Source organism: Leuciscus leuciscus (assembly GCF_965113295.1).
Source record: "Leuciscus leuciscus genome assembly, chromosome: 1".
In the NCBI taxonomy this organism is placed as follows: domain Eukaryota; kingdom Metazoa; phylum Chordata; class Actinopteri; order Cypriniformes; family Leuciscidae; genus Leuciscus; species Leuciscus leuciscus.
Genome location: NC_138725.1, coordinates 52,443,698 through 52,459,440, shown reverse-complemented (window position 1 = coordinate 52,459,440; position 15,743 = coordinate 52,443,698). Strand labels below are relative to the sequence as shown.

The window sequence follows — 15,743 nt, the reverse complement described above, 5'->3', positions numbered from 1 at the left end:
GAAAGTTCTTAAAAAGAGCTTGTGTAAAACTTGTTCGATCCTCAAACTGTCAGTAAACCTGATAACTCCGCAGTTCCGCAGGGGTCAACAAAGATCTTGTTGTTTGAATAAGTACTAAACACTATGTCTATAAAGGCTCATATTTGATTGATTTGATGTCTGACTGAGACATGTGGGACCTGAGAGAGAGGTCTTGCATTTGCCATCTAGTCATAGCCAATAGGAACTATGGTCCCGAAACAGGAACAAAGTCCCTGTTTCGTACTGGAACTTACACAGAACGACTGAGTCATCCTCGTCACCTAGGTATATATTTCTAAGAATTTTCTTCTTTGATTTATGATTGCCGATACATTTTATTTATTAACATTTAATCATGTTATGGTAGCCTAATAATATTAAATTATGGTTCATTCAAGGCTGTTAATATGCACGTATTCGCGTACTAATTTTTGAATCAGTAGGCTATCCTATATTCTCCGCTCGTCTTCACATGTATAAATGTAGTAAAACATGTTTTTTTTAGGGATTTAGGGCTAAAGAAGCCCTGAAACCCTGTATATCTATATTATTATTATTATGGTTGTAATAGTGAATAAATCTAAAGCTTTTGAGACTATTGTTTTGTGTTATTGAATTTGTCATGAAGATGTGACCATTTCTTCCTTGTATGTAGGCCTAGGCTTACTAAATAATCTTGATATAAAAAAAAGAAAAAAAAAAGGGGAGGGGGGTGCCCTTTTTCAGTTTCAACACATGCCCCTCAAAAGGTCTGTGCATAAATTCTAAAAATGTGTACAAAAAAACGTATGTGCTCAACTGAGGTGGATAATGTTTTTATCCCATAAGAAGAGATGTGGAAACACATTTACCAAAAAATAAAATAAAATAAAAAATAACTGGGGATGTGATTGATAACTGGACTCATTGGAATCATATATTATACATTATTATACTGTATTATATATAATGTGTGTGTGTGTGTGTGTGTGTGTGTGTGTGTGTGTGTGTGTGTGTGTGTGTGTGTGTGTGTGTGTGTGTGTGTGTGTGTGTGTGTGTGTGTGTGTGTGTGTGTGTGTGTGTGTGTGTGTGTGTGTGTGTGTGTGTTTGCAGAATCAAAAGTCAATGGGACATAAAAGCTGCAAATACCTTAATATATTTATCTTAAAAAAAAAAGAAAATACATTTTCAGAAATTGGGAACTTAAGTCACATTCAATGCACAATACTTACATTTTACAAGGGAGTGGACAAAACACATAATAGAAGACCACTATTCTATCATATAACAATTATTAATAAAAAGCTTAGGCTCAGTTCTTATCGCTATAAAATCTGTCCTGATCTTACAAAATAGTATAAATACATCAAATAAAGGCATAATAACAATAAAAAGGGGCAAATTACAAAATCATGCAGCAGATCAGTTTATGTGATTTCTCTCAGGTTTACAGACTTAATACTTCTGTTGTTGTATCACCACTCTCTCTCTTAGCTTTTTTGAAGTCTCGAGAAGATGAAGCCACCTAACAGTAGGCCACAGGTGAAGGAAAACGCAGCTCCAAAATAGGGAAAATATTTTCTCAGTGAAGAACCAGAAAATTGCTCAAAGGAGAAACAGGCCAGTGCAGGGATACTGTACATCTGTATTATGGCGTACAAACAAATAAGTTATAGATGTGATATTGTGACCAAAACGGTTCAACACATCTTCGAAAGAAGAAAATTAAAACAAAAGTCAAATGCTTCTTTATATTCCAGTATTTGAAACAATAATGTAAAAATATTTCTTACCCATCCTCCCACTTTGCGAATCCATTCCAACAGATTCCTCCTAAAGTAATCCAGACTTAAAGTCAGAATACCTGAAACGATTCTGGGCAAACGTGCAAGGACCATCTATTGAGAGCAAAGAGGAGCTTAGAAGTTACAAATTAACTGTACAAATATAAACATAAAGATGCACATCTGTCTACAAACAACAGATATATTAACAATTTGAACAGATAACATGCAGCAGGATCCAATACCTTTGCAGACAGCTTTCCAACTGAATAGAACAGCACTATAATTCTCCCCCAGTTGATCTGGCCATCTGTGAAAACCTTTTCCACAAGCTTCCAGAAACTTATTTTATCAGCTACTTTTACTAAGCCATCAATCATGCTGTAAGTTTAGAAGAACAGAAAGAGAAAGCAGGGGTTTTAAAAACCTGTGTAGACAACACCACTGATGTTCAGTAAAGACAGACAAAGTTTCAAATCTCAGACTGACTCATTAAATGCTTGATCTTGATCGAGCCTATCACCAATCACTTTAATGGTCTCCGCCAACTGTTGAACAAGCTTCTGGTCCTGGCTGTTGCTTATTGGTCGAGCTTCGGGAAGGTCTGGTGGGGCTACATTTCCTTCGGCTGCCACATTCATCACCTCACGTCTTACTACCCTGAAAGACATTTGATACAGTATGTTAACTGAATAGGAGTCAAATGTTTAGAGGTACTATTACAGGGGAAAGCATTATAATCACACACAGATATTTTGTGCATCCTATGTTTCAGTTTGCTTGAAATTGCTTCGAGTCCTACATTTACGGTATCCGAGAGAGCTCAGCATGTTGCAACTGAAAAAAACATGCAACAGAAAACTCCCCAGCAAATTAAGAAAACATCTTCATCAGTTTGACAACACATGTGCTGCAAATACCCACAACACAATCAAATACAGAAACATGCTGCAAATACAACGCACATACAATCAGGATGTTTAAATAAATTTGGTATTTGGTTGCTTTGTATTGAGCATTTGCAACCGATGAAGATGTTTTCTTAATTTGAGCTCTCTCACCTACCGTATAAATTACCGTTTTTGCAGTGTCCATTTGTTTGTTTTTTAATGAGTGGGCTCATGTTCAAAATAATGAATTCAAAATGTTACAGTCAACATTATCTATATTTAATTTATTTCAAAAAATCTAAATACTTTTTTTTAAATCAAGAAAATATTTAATTTTGTCCACAAGAGTTCTGTCAACTATGTTATTAACCGAACAACCCCCTGAACAACACCACCATACGATCAGCACCATATGATGTTATTTTCCTCCGTTTTGGACATTTTGAGCACATTATTGTGAGTTCTCTCATTTTGTTCAGTGTTTTATCTACAATAACCTGTGGTAATCAACAATGGTAATTACAGTTTACAATATTTTTATGATTTCAATTCAAATATATTTCCAGATTTGTCATTTACCTGATGAAGAAAAAACCACAAGGTTGGCCAAACAAGGTCAGCCATTGAAATGATGTAAAAATGGTGAAATTGTCATTTATGTAGAAATGTGATGTATACTTATATATATGTTATGGTATTATATAGTTGTCATGACATAACTGTGTGACTGTGTCCACTGGTGATAATAAATTATTTGTCATAGATTGTTGTTGTTTTTATAATAATTTTCTATGTGACACAGGACACACACTCACTCTCACTCTCTCTCTCTGTGTGTGTGTGTGTGTGTGTGTGTGTGTGTGTGTGTGTGTGTGTGTGTGTGTGTGTGTGTGTGTGTGTGTGTGTGTGTGTGTGATAGTTAACAATGTGTGCATCAACTGTTAGCCCACTTGTGTTTGTATGTTTTAAATAATTAAAATGCTGCTTCTATCCTTTCAAAGTATAATTTATATCCACACAGAGTTTTGTATAACATCTCTAAATTCGGTTGATGTAAAACAGGCATTTTTAAAATATAATATAGGAAAGTAATTAATGGTTCTAATGGTAAGTCATTAAACTAATTAATTAATTTATAATGCAACAAACAACAAATCATAAGTTTACGAAGTGAAACATACCCGATTAAGAGTGCTTCTCCAATCTGATCATCTGTAGATCGAAGAGAAACATTAACAAACATGTAACATCGCTTGAAGAGCACAAACACACGGTCACTTAACTTACCCTGCGAGACTTCGCAAGCCATTATACTATAGTAAACAAAAATATATTGTTGTTGTTTAGTTTCTCAGATAATGTTTTCGACTGGATGTATAGCTCTGGGGGGAATCCCACTCTATTTCAGGACAGTACTCGCAACTTTTTCACGAGGCTGACTCCAGCTTCTTGTTCGCAGCTTCTGACGTAGCCTACACTACACGCCCTCTGGAGGTCGCATTTGTCGGAGACGCAGTAACATGCCTTGATGGCAACTATGGACGCCTTCCATAATTTATTTTATAAACAAGTTTAAAAAAGGATTTATTTTTCTATCTTTCTTGAGTTTTATATATGTTGTCTACAAGCCATGTAGAGTTAGTGTTTTTTTGTGAATGATGAGTTCCTTTGCAGGATTAGGATGGGTTTGACGTAGACTACAACCAGTGTTGCCATGTCCACCGCAAAGTAGGCTGCTATCAGCGTGGGATTGTTCGTTCATAAAGTTAGACCCACTCATATGCGGGTTGCGTTTTTCCCATGAATTAAAATATTGTTTGCATTTTTTTTTATGTGTTGTATTGTTTTAAAAGTAGGCTATGGATATTGTTCTAAAAAATATTATTGAACACACAATATTTTACAATAACTTTCAATGTAGTCAACTGATCTATGAGTTTTATATTTTCTATGTTGTTACATCTGACATCCCTGAAATCGAAAAAAAAATTGGTTTCACTCATTTTTACTTTTTGTGTCGCTTTATTGCATACCATTTTGCTTGATTCTGTTTTGCGATATCTGGCAACACAATACAACCCAGGAAGAAATACCAGCGTGGACGTGACTAGGGAACTCACGTTGAACTTTTTTTTGAAATCGAGGCTTTCTTCCTTTACGTGTTTTTTGCGATCGAGATCTCGTCTGTTTCATCTTCTTTTTTTTTTTTACAGTCTGGTTCCATCGTGTTGTAAATATTACAGCTTTGCACATTTCTACATCTGATTGCGGTTATTAAGTGATATAATCACTGCACACTCAGTATAAGTATTTTGAAGTGGCATATTTTTCATTAGTCCGTAACCATTGTAATTTTTTTAGTTTTAATTTGTTATGGCAGATATTTCTACAAAGACTGTGCACGAAATCTTTCAGACTATGGATTATGGATCATCCAGCACGAACACTATTACAGCACAGGTAAAGCCTCGGGGGAAACTATCTTTGTATCTTAAATGTATCTTTGGCAAATTGTATTATTTTAAGCATCACACCATGCTGCCACTTTATCACTCAATGTGAAAATGATTTACATGTGACAGCACATTAGGATGACCGCTCACGAGAAAAGCATGTGACAAGATGCAGGATATGTCCTCTTGCTGTAAAATTGCCTTAAAAAACACAACACTGTGCGGACACATTGTACAACACATTGTACTTCTTGATGCATGTCTCTAAGTAATACAGTTCACTTAAAAATGAAAATTCAGTCATTTGTTCATCCGCAACATCCAAATTCATATGTAAAACACAAAGGGATGTTATTTAGAAGTTCGATAAAAACAGACAGCTTCAGTCACCATTCACTTCCATTGCATCTCTTTGCCATTCAAGGCTGTCAGTGTTTATTTGTCTTATCTTACCCTTTATAAAAATCCAAATGAAAGTCATACAGGTTGGAAAAACATTAGTATAAGTAAGTTGTGTGTGTGTGTGTGTGTGTGTGTGTGTGTGTGTGTGTGTGTGTGTGTGTGTGTGTGTGTGTGTGTGTGTGTGTGTGTGTGTGTGTGGTAAAACTACCCCTTGAAGTATTGTGAGCAAAGTTCAAAACGGTTAACTGTTGTATTTTGTAAGAGCCATAGTTCTGTGAATGATCTACTGCAACCTTCACCCTTTTTTCACAAAGCCAATCTATTGGTTCTCTCAAAGAGCTAGAACACACCAACCTACAGTATGTTTACTTCAATCAAACATGGTTGTATTTTGAAGCATACATTACCAAAGAAATTCATAAGTTAAACCTAATTCTTAAGTATAGTGTCATAATTTCTTTCTCATCTGTGAGAGATGTGCATTCCACTGAAATGTGCATTCTCTCAGGAAAGTGTCCATTTTCCTCCATGTCTTTCTCTCCCTCAGTGCTGGCTGGAGAAGCACTCTCGCACTCTTGGCTTCTTCATTGATGGGAAATTTTCCTGCCCTGCAGACAGGCAGACCCAGGATGTGACTGATTCCAAAGGTGAACAATGTTGGATATTTTCCTGACGTTCTCATCTGTTATCCAATCTTCCATGCAATGATAAGATAACTTCTCCTGCCCTCCTCCTCTGCCTTTACAGCAGCGGTGGTCTGCAGCACTGTTTGTGCTAAAGATGAGGATGTTGGGTCTGCTGTCTCCTCTGCAGCTCGAGGCTTCAAAACCTGGAGGGAACTCAGCTGTTACCAAAGAGCCAAAGTCTTACTCAAGTACTAGATCTTTGCTCAAAATAATGTCATAAATAATTAACCTATCAAAGTAATTGTCTGGTTTACATCGTTATTAATATGTTTGTTCCCCAGGTTGGTGAGTGTTCTGCAAAGACACAGTCAGTGTTTATCTGAGCTGTGTGAGCTCTCTCAGTCTTCTACCTCTCCTACAGTGCTCATTAGACTGGCCCAATACTACGCCAGCTGGGCTCAACTACGAGACACACTCATGCCTGAGTGGACCCCGCATGGTATGTGCATGTCGATTCGTTTATATGAGTTTGAGAGACAGAAAATGTGGCTGAGTCTACATTTTAATTTCAAAAGGCTCCCTGTCCACACTGGTGTTTTCAAGCGTTTTCCTAAAGTTGCTCATCCACATCTGAAAAATGCTTAAATCACCTTACTGCGCATGTGTAAAACATACTAAAAGGTCACATCTGTATCATCATACCGAGAGAGCAGACATAATAAAGTTCTCACGCTACTCTTCTGGCACGATAATTTTATTAGCAAAATATCCAACCACTCGGTGTTGCGTCCAGGTTGCACTCAAAATGCGTCTAAAACGCTACTGTCATCATGTTTTGCTGCAGGACAGCAATTGTGAGTACATTTTCAGTCATCTTTGCAGGAATGCAGTATGAAGACTGTACAAAGGAACATTTCTCTTTAGCAACACTATAAATATATATAGCAGGCACAACAGTGCCGATATAGCCATAGACATCTATCGGTACAACATGTGTCAAACGCATCAGTTTTCACAGTACAACGCTAAACGTCATTTTCAAATTTACCAACGTAGGAGAGCGTTTTCAAAAAGCTCAGTTTTCGTTGATAAAACTTCTCACTGTGGACAGAAGGGTGAAACGGAGAGAAAAATATGTGTTTTTAAATGAAAATGTACTAGGGGCTGCTTCAAAACCTGGAGGGAACTCAGCTGTTACCAAAGAGCCAAAGTCTTACTCAAGTACTAGGTAATCTCACAGACATCATTACCACTGTTTTTGTGAAAAATTTTAATGCGTTGTGGCCGTTCATTTACACAACAATGGCGTTTTGGGGGCCTGAAAAATCCAAACTTTTTAAAACGTGTTTCAAAGTGCAAGTTTTTGAAAACGATACCGTTATCATCTCAGTGTAAACTACAAAAACGGTGATGTCCTACGCATGTCTATTATGTGTTCAGTCTATAGGCGTGTAGTGTTTCTTTACAAAGTGGCCTGGCAGCATAATAAAAGTGTTTTTAATCATTTTCACAGATCCATGTGAATGGGACAATGTATTGTCAAAAACTGCAAAGGAAAAACTTCTCCATTCTTAGAACATCATTACCATGTAAACATACCCTTAGTGTGGACAAGGCCTGTGTAATTGACTTTTGAGAAAATAAGCAGGAAGCATGATGGTGATTCTGATGTGATGTTTTGCTTACTCCACTAGGTGTCGTGGTAGTTTCAGATGACTGCTCTGTATATTTTCTTATGCTTAAAGTTTTACCAGCTCTATCTATGGGTGAGTATTTCTTTAAACAGACACTTTCTTGTCTTGAAGTTTCACTCATGTCAGTTTCACTCTTCCAGAATGAATAAAGGGACATAAAACAGATAGTCCTAAATCTGATTTAAACAACTTGGGGAAATCTCACAGACATCTGCATTTAAGCCATTTGTAGGTTAACTTCTGTGAACAGCGTTAACAGTATTCAAAAGTTAGACATGTTTCTACATATAATTTCCTGGCTCAGCCAGTTGTAAACTACAATTTTGACTATTATTTTTAGTTGCACTAATAGCAGAAATGACATGTCTCACATTTAAAGGTAATAATACTAATTATAAATATAAATGTGTTTTTAATCCTTAGTTTTGACAGTGTTTTGAACATTGTTACTGTAAACTTGTGGGGTTTTTTTTTTGTGTTCTTAGACCTTTGTGATTGGTTTACCTTTTACTGAATAAATAATATCATAATTCATTAGGATGAGTTTGTTGCTCCTAAATGTAAGCAGCTAGTTATCTTGTGTAAACGAGAGGTGAGGGTGCAAACCAAACTATTATTTATTTGCCTTCTATACTTATTTTCTAGGCAATGCTGTTATTGTAGTGCCTGGCAAGACTACCACTCTTCCTGCCCTTCTGTTGGCTCAGCTGTTTATGGAAGCTGGAATCCCTGCTGGAGTGTTAAATGTGGTGACTGGCAGTGAAGCATCACTGGCTGCCAAACTGGCTCAAAATCCACAAGTGAACTACCTGACCTATTGTGGATGCAAACAGACTGGAGAAGCTGTGGCTAAAGCAGTGGCTGGCTGGGGAGTCCCCATGTCTTTCTCTCTCTCACAAAGCTCTGTGTGCCCCTTTATCATCTTTGATTCGGCAGACCTCGACAGTGCTGTGGATGGAGTGATAGAGCTGGCCTTTAAGAAGAAGAGAGATGTAAGAAGAAACAAAATACAGTCATTTTAAATTGTAATAATATTTCACAATATTACTGTTTTTACTGTATTTTTGATCAAATAAATGCAGCTGCGGAAAGCATAAGAGACTTCTTTCAATAAATATGATATGGTATTTATATATGTATTTAATATCTAATATTTAATATATACTACTTATTTATTCATATTAGTGGTTATTTAAAAAAAAGAAAACCAGTTGACAGTGCTCCAGCCGACGCCATGGTCCATTGGGGGTGCTCACAGATCGAAAACCACTGCAGCAGAGTCATGAAAAGATATCATATTTATCTTTTTGCCTGCTTGTCTCTCTCTTCTCCAGTTCCAGTGGGTGCTCTGTGTGCAGGAATCAGTGTTGGACAGTGTTGTGGCCAGGCTGAAGTTGAGAATGGCTGGGATGAAATGTGTTTCTCTTGTCACTGAGACTGACAGGAACCTTATAGATGTCGTTGTTCAGGAGGCACAGCAGCAGGGGGCAACAGTGTGTGGATTTTTTATTTAATATGTCACCAATACAAACATTTGAGCACATATTGTTTCAGCATTTTCTGGACAAATGCTTTTATCCTTTTTTTATTTCTTATTGTTTTGCATATTGTAGCTGATCCAGTCATCTCCTCCTCCTTCTACTGGAGGTCTCTACCCTCCTACTGTACTATGTGGACTGGCTCCCTCCTGCGAATCTGTGATTTCACCTCCTCCAGGCCCTGTGCTGCCTCTCATATCCTTCAGGAGCTCTGCTGAGGGAGTTACACTTGGTGAGGCTAAAATGAAAAAGAACTGATTTATATGAAGAATATTGTCTATATACGTAGTGAAAAGTTGTTATCTGTTTTGTTATCTGTCGTTGTGTGTAGGAAATCACAGTCCTCATGGTCAGGCTGCCTCCATCTGGACTGAAGATTTGACTCTGGCTTTGGAGTCTGCAAAGAGGTGCATGCCTGGTCACGTATTTGGGCATCTCATTTTCTCTTCCTTTATCTGTTTATCTCTCTTTTTTTCTATGTACATAGTCTGTGCTTGGGATCGGTGTGGGTGAACTGCCATTCTGTAATGGATCCCGCACTGCCTATATGCGGACGGAGGGAGAGCGGGAACTGCACCGATGGAGGCAGAGAGGTATAAGAATTGCAAGAAGTGACATGTCATGTGCTAAGAATGGGCTTATGTGGTGTGTAGGCCTTTGTTTCTGTTCTCTTGGTTTTTCGTACTATTTTTCTGATTGGTTGTATGGTTTTGTTTGGTGTCTAGTTCAGAATGTCTGACTCTGTGATTTCCGTTCCTCTATAGGGGCTGTATCAGTTCCTTCGGCCATCGCTTTCACCCTCCCTCCCCCGCTCCAGTCCCAGCTCTATCAACTATGCTGCATTTGGCTCTGTGACATCCAAGTTCATGATACCTGAAGGATTTGATCCTTCCAGGTGGGTGTATTGTGGCTCATAGTTTAACAGTGAACTGAGAAATGAATATAGGTTTTGTAGATAATGTCATAAATTTTTCGACACAAACAGACCTGTTCCAGCTGGTATAAACATCTAAATATGATCAGTATTTCAATTTAATTGAGTTTAGATTTTAGCGCTAACACCTCATATCTATAGGGTCATTCCGTGTCAACTCAATAGAGGTCCCCGGCTAAAATGTTAGCTTTTTTCTTTTCTGGTGAAAAAATACATAAATGAAGATAAAGAAGAAAGTTAAAATATGAAATGCCATGGATGAATATTTTCTGTGTGATCCACAATTTTTGGGGGGGCTTTAGAAAGATGGCAGCAACATTATTTTGGTTTTCTGTACAGAGATTAGTATGTCTGTTAGTAATATCTGTTGGCTTTAGCAACCCTTGTTGCATTATATGCGAATGGTGACAGTTCAAAAATGGGAAAAGACACTCTTCGTGTCCTCAAGAAGTATTAAAGACATCTCAATATCCTTTTTAATTCTATTACTTAAAGTTTTTCTTCATTTTTAAGGCTGTACACTTAACAAAATTAGGGTTCCAAAAGTTTTTTTTTTTGCTGTGATGTAACAGAAGAACAATTTTGGGTTCCCTAAGGAACCTTTCAGTGAACCATTTTTTCCTAGTGAAGAAAGTTTTAATCATCTAAAGAACCTTTTGTGTAATAGAAAGACTCCATGTATGTTAAAGGTTCTCTATGGAACTATTGATGCCAATATAGTTCAAAATCATCAGAGACATGGGCTCAGTGCGGGTCCATGCTGAGTTCCGTGGATGCTATCCACGTACAGCCAGATTTTTGTGCATGAGTGATTTGAGTGCTCAAAAAAGGTCCAGTTGATAGTACACATGTGCCAAAAGCATTCGCATCCGCATCTGCACTCACAGTCAATGGAGAATGCTCTGATAGGCTTGTGTGCTCAACTGTGCAAGAGACAGAGTGGAAAAGGATGTGTATCTAAGCCTTTATGTGAGAAAGTTTCTTAATTTTGGTGATTTGCCACCGAACGACCCTGTACCAAAAATCATAATATTTTGCAAGATCCTCTTGTTACTATTATTATTACCATTACAAATACCAGAGAAGATTGTGTGGGACTTTCCACTCACCCCTCTTTTTGAAAATGAATTTTGACATTGCTACAACCATTTTCTGATCATCTTCCTGTACTAATATATGTATATATATATATATATATATATATATATATATATATATATATATATATATATATATACTCACACTTCACTTACTACCTGTCTGCACCATAGAAATAGGATAAATGGTCTGCTATTTTAAAAAAAACCTCTCTTCACCTTCTAGAAGCCAAACATTTTGGCAGAATGAATGATGATAACAGTACAGGTCAAGTAAATGAATCAGAAAATAAAATGCACCCAGCCTCCAAATTTTTATCCACTGATTTTACTTTAAACAAATATACCCACGGTAATTGAATGTGCAACCTTTATCAATAGCAAAAGCCATGTAATGTGATCATGGGGTGGCGTGCTAAATGGCCATTACTGATTTATTCTAAACTCAGACCTTCTATTGCTTTCTTCTATGACCAATTTCTCTTTCTTTCTCTCTCTTTCACAGTGTCCCTCGCTTTTACCCACAGTTAGTGAGTGGTCAGTTGCGTAAAGCTGACTCGGGCTGCAGCAGGTCAGTGTTGCCCCCTGGGGGTGCTGTTCTGGCTCACTGCCCAGATGGAGGCAGGAAGGATGTCCGGAATGCAGTAGAGGCTGCCACTAAAGTCCAGCCTGGGTAAGAGCATATGGAAAAGTTCCTGTTTGTTTGAAAATAAATCATATGCACCAGTGATGATAGCCAACCTTTTTTGATAGAAAATAGTGACCAAACTACTGTGATGAACTGCTGTCATTGCAGGTGGATGAAGAAGAGCCCTGCTACACGTTCTCAGTCCATTTATTCACTTGCTGACAGTCTGGATAAGAGGAGGCGGGACATGGCTGTATCAATCCAAACTCAAACCGGCATCTCATTTGAAGAGGCAGAGAAAGAGGTGGAGCTTAGCATCTCCAGGCTCTCTGATTGGGCTGCACGCTGTGATAAAGAACAGGGTGGAACTCCAGTAAGAACACAGTCATGGTGTTGGAATGATTATTCGATTAACCCCAGATTTAATGTGCCTGCTTTCTAACTACGTGTCCATCTTTTTAAAGTTCCCGCCCCAGTCTGGCTCTGCCCTGTCAACTCCTGAGGCTTTAGGAGTGCTGGGAGTGATTCTCCCCAGCTCTAAACCTCTGCTCTCTTTGGTGTCTCTGCTGGGGGCAGCTGTGGCCATGGGAAATGCTGTTGTCATGGTGCCAAGTGAAAAATATCCTCTTCCAGCTCTTGAATTTATACAGGTTTGCTACAATTTTTTAAATAAAACAAAACAACTCAATTAATTTGTTTAGAACTTTTCACAATGCATATTGTTTCAAAGCAGCTTTACATAAAATGCTTATTTACATTTAAAAATTTAGGAAGTATTTTGTTATCAGCCAGATAAGTAATGTCCATATGGCAGTAATATACAGCTATAATATAGTACATGTTTTATGGTTCGCTAACTTAATGTATTTAGTTAAAACAACAAATGTGTTAGGCAGCAATTGCATCTTGTACTCGTAATGATTACAATATAAGGATTAGACCTATATTTCAATAATAGGATCATATTTTAAAGTTTTGCATGTCATCTAGACTGTTGCTGTCATCTGAAATCTTTGCAGTTGTCGGTGTCGTCTGAAAACATTGCAAAGTCTGGATCCAATCTGTAGTTACTCCAGGATAACTACAGGCATTCTGAGGCAAAAACAGGAAAGCAAAGGGAAAAGAATAACTGTAGCTGCCGTTCATAGCAATTTTAGGCAAAGGATATACAGTAGTCAACATTTAAAGTGGATCAAAAAAGTTCTTCAAAGTTGTCCTAAGACAAGAACGGATATTGTTCAAAATTCATGTATAACTTTGATGATAGGGTTTGATCCACTTCAGATGTTGACTACTGTATTTGGTGCTGTTTCATCAGATATAAGTGTAGAACATGTTTATGAAAAGCATAATGTAAATGCTCAGCTAAAGAGATGCGTATTTAATATACAGTAGAAGAGACTGAGAATGCGTCTGAGTTTAGGAGCCAAATTCAAATAAGCTCCACCTTCTTTAATAGACTTTATATCCTTGGTACTATCAAAAATCCAGTATTTTGTGACTTTAAAGAGCGTGATGGATTTAGTTTGGAGTTAGACCATTCAGGGCTTTATAGGTAAAAATTAGGTAACAGTATTTTATCAATCACATTATATGTGTATTTTCAAAGTGGTAGCAGGAGACACTTCACACTCACTGCTGCCTTCATTAACCTTCAGTTTTCAGAATAAATCTCCACATTTCATTTCTTTATGTTTGTAAAGTCTTCAACTTCTATTTGTTTGCTCAAAGGTCCTGCAGGCCTCTGATATCCCTGCCGGTCTGGTCAGTATAATAACAGGGGGCAGGGATCAACTAACCCAGGCACTTGCCAACCACAGTGTGATTCAAAGCATTTGGTATTGGGGAAGTAAAGAGGTGAGGGGATTTTTCTTTTCTTTTTTTTCAGTCTTAAAATGGGAGTAGGAGGCATTGAGATATATGGCCAAAAATAACTCCATTATTCCTTTTCTGTTATATAGAACTGTATAAGCATACATGCTATTTTGACTGCTTTGAACAAGGAAAATGTTCTGTCAGCACTGGTCTTATCGGATATATGGAACTTCTCTTTTTAGGGCTGTCAGTTTCTTCAGTACTCCTGTATCAGTCCCCTTAAACGTTTGTGGCTACATTGTGAAGAGGAAGAGGAGAAGGAGGCAGGCCGAAACTGGAGCAGCTCAAATCCCTCTCTTCAAGAAGAGCTTTGGAGGAAGGCTGTGGTCTGGAAGAGTATATGGATCCCTACTGCATAAAAGCACTTATCATTGCCATTTAGACAATAAAGAGTGACCGGGGATGTTACAAGAACATTTGTTTCACTTTCACAAAGTCACGTATAATAAGAAAGAGTAGGCTACTTTTTATTAGTATCCTATGGTAGACGTTGTATTCTGAGAAATAAATAACTGTTATAACTAGTCTAACTTGTTTATTTCAGTACAGTAATCAGGTTTTAATACAGTGTAAAAATGTAATAAAAAATTGCCATTATTGTACAGAACTAACAATTATTTGTAAAACACATTGTGCTCTTATATACTGCAGTGAATTTCAGTTCCCTGTTGTCATATGAGAAGGGTCTCGATATGGTTGCTACTATATGGATATAGTTGCTTAAATGAAAACTGTAATTAAAAAGATTCAATGATCTGAAAACTGGTCTAAAATTTGTGTTACTCACTGCTACTAAACTGAAAGAAATAGCAATCCAAGGCTGAACATGTAGCATAGATCATTGGGCTGGTTAGCAATTTATTTAGGCCAGCTCATTCACTAAATGACTTTGACAGACATCTAAACTCAAACTATTTAAAAGCCGTTTATGCATATATAAAAAAACTGATATTAAAACACCATTAATTTGGCATTCTATACTTACACTGAAATCTGTTTACGACAAAGCTGAAATTATGACTCAGCCACACTCTGCCGAGTTCATTAAAGTTTCAAGCGTAGTCACTCACGTAATGCATAATAGGAAGTGAATGGAGAAAAGCTGCTGAGTCACAATGAGAAAGCGCAATGCCACGTCTAGTTGTGAGTGTAAATTTTTTATTGCTGACACAAACTACATTGTCCTCTCCAGTTTATAATACAAAATGCTTAGTCACTGTGACCTGATGGATTACCTGTGTATCCGAAGGCAGTTACAAAGTGAACAAACGGCTCCATGACATGTGGTTGTTATTGGAAGACTCCCATGACATTTATCATTCCAGGGCTTCTGTTCCTATGGTGTGTAATACGCAGTAACATGATTAGCATTATGCTGATGACATTTTTTTATTTTTAAGCCTTATTAAACTATAACATTTCACTATGTCCTTTCTGTAAAAAATTTAAGATTCAAACTTAAATGTTTGTTGTGAAAATACAATGTGACACAGGTGTCAGCTTGATCAAAAGCGAACAACATGCTTAAGTTAGTAACATTATACTAAAAAATTCAATTCGTTTCCATAATTTCTATCATTGCTCACTTTAAATGTGAATCTTAGAATCAGGTTTACTGTTCAATATTTAATTAATTGCTTTACACCCCTGATATCATGTAAATATGGTAAATGCTTGGTTAATTACAAAATTACATCGAATTTAAAGGTTTGATATTGTCTACATTTATGTAGAATGAAAAATCTTTTTCTGATAGATTGAGTTTTCCATTAATTATTAAAAAGAGTGGAAAAACGTTAAATTGTCGTATCTCCAATGTCTG

At 37.1% G+C, this 15,743-nt stretch overlaps 2 protein-coding genes across 3 annotated transcripts; one reads left to right on the top strand and one right to left on the bottom strand.

The window, feature by feature from the left end:
- Window positions 1-1,140: 1,140 nt before the first annotated feature.
- baxb (BCL2 associated X, apoptosis regulator b) lies at window positions 1,141-4,326 on the bottom strand. The gene is made up of 6 exons (XM_082146594.1): window positions 3,962-4,326; window positions 3,856-3,886; window positions 2,274-2,444; window positions 2,030-2,165; window positions 1,794-1,898; window positions 1,141-1,643 (listed from the first exon to the last, which is right to left on the bottom strand). The coding sequence occupies exons 1-6, from the start codon at window positions 3,981-3,983 to the stop codon at window positions 1,491-1,493; spliced, it is 618 nt and encodes a 205-aa protein (XP_082002720.1). The 5' UTR covers window positions 3,984-4,326; the 3' UTR covers window positions 1,141-1,490.
- Window positions 4,327-4,757: 431 nt separating this feature from the next.
- aldh16a1 (aldehyde dehydrogenase 16 family, member A1) lies at window positions 4,758-14,683 on the top strand. Of its 2 annotated transcripts, none has more exons than XM_082146505.1 (16): window positions 4,758-5,134; window positions 6,077-6,176; window positions 6,280-6,403; window positions 6,497-6,654; window positions 7,850-7,921; window positions 8,495-8,841; window positions 9,184-9,342; window positions 9,463-9,619; window positions 9,719-9,794; window positions 9,875-9,980; window positions 10,152-10,282; window positions 11,924-12,091; window positions 12,215-12,419; window positions 12,511-12,696; window positions 13,778-13,903; window positions 14,104-14,683. In XM_082146505.1, exons 1-16 carry the CDS (start codon window positions 5,048-5,050, stop codon window positions 14,278-14,280), a joined length of 2,379 nt encoding a protein of 792 aa, XP_082002631.1. In that variant the 5' UTR covers window positions 4,758-5,047; the 3' UTR covers window positions 14,281-14,683. The 2 variants fall into 2 exon arrangements, with proteins under 2 accessions (XP_082002631.1, XP_082002630.1); XM_082146504.1 differs by having other exon boundaries at window positions 4,759-5,134; window positions 6,277-6,403.
- Window positions 14,684-15,743: the final 1,060 nt, after the last annotated feature.